Source organism: Oxyura jamaicensis, chromosome 16, assembly GCF_011077185.1.
Source record: "Oxyura jamaicensis isolate SHBP4307 breed ruddy duck chromosome 16, BPBGC_Ojam_1.0, whole genome shotgun sequence".
NCBI lineage: Eukaryota > Metazoa > Chordata > Aves > Anseriformes > Anatidae > Oxyura > Oxyura jamaicensis.
In genome coordinates, this window is record NC_048908.1 from 90,454 (window position 1) to 90,866 (window position 413).

At 57.1% G+C, this 413-nt stretch overlaps 1 protein-coding gene across 2 annotated transcripts in view; it reads left to right on the plus strand.

Moving 5' to 3' along the window:
- Nucleotides 1-110: 110 nt before the first annotated feature.
- The window catches only part of LOC118175192 (zinc finger protein 501-like), a 6,145-nt gene continuing 5,842 nt past the window's right edge, over nucleotides 111-413 (plus strand). The window contains exon 1 of one of the 2 annotated variants that reach the window (XM_035341175.1): nucleotides 111-337. In XM_035341175.1, the coding sequence (XP_035197066.1) occupies nucleotides 323-337 (15 nt within the window). In that variant the 5' untranslated portion in view covers nucleotides 111-322. The remainder of the gene's footprint in view (nucleotides 338-413) is intronic. The other variant, XM_035341176.1, reaches the window with a different exon arrangement.

A 413-nucleotide genomic window follows, 5' to 3' on the forward strand; every position in this document is an offset into this window, starting at 1 on the left:
GCGGCGGCGGAGGGCGCGCAGGTAGCAGGGGGATGCGCAGGTAACGCGGAGCCCCTAAAATTAAAGCCTGGGGGAAGGAAGGGGGCGTCGGGGTGAGTCCCGGGGTGAAGTCCCCAAAATAACTCCCTCAAACCTCCGGGCTGGGTTGAACCAAATAGCTCTAAAAATACCCCGAAAAAAGTTTGTTTGGTTGTTTGGGGGGTGGAGGTGTGGGGGAGGCTTAAAGTGCTATTATTACTAAAAAATTATTTTTTTTAAGGTACACAGAGCCGTGGTCCCCGGACTGCACCTGGCACTGCTGCCCTGAAACCGGGTAGCAGAGATGGAAGCTGCCCAGGTAAGGGATGTACAGGGCTCGCTGGGGGGGGGTGGGTGGGGGGGGTGGGTAGCAGCTCCAGGAGGGGTTGTTAAAG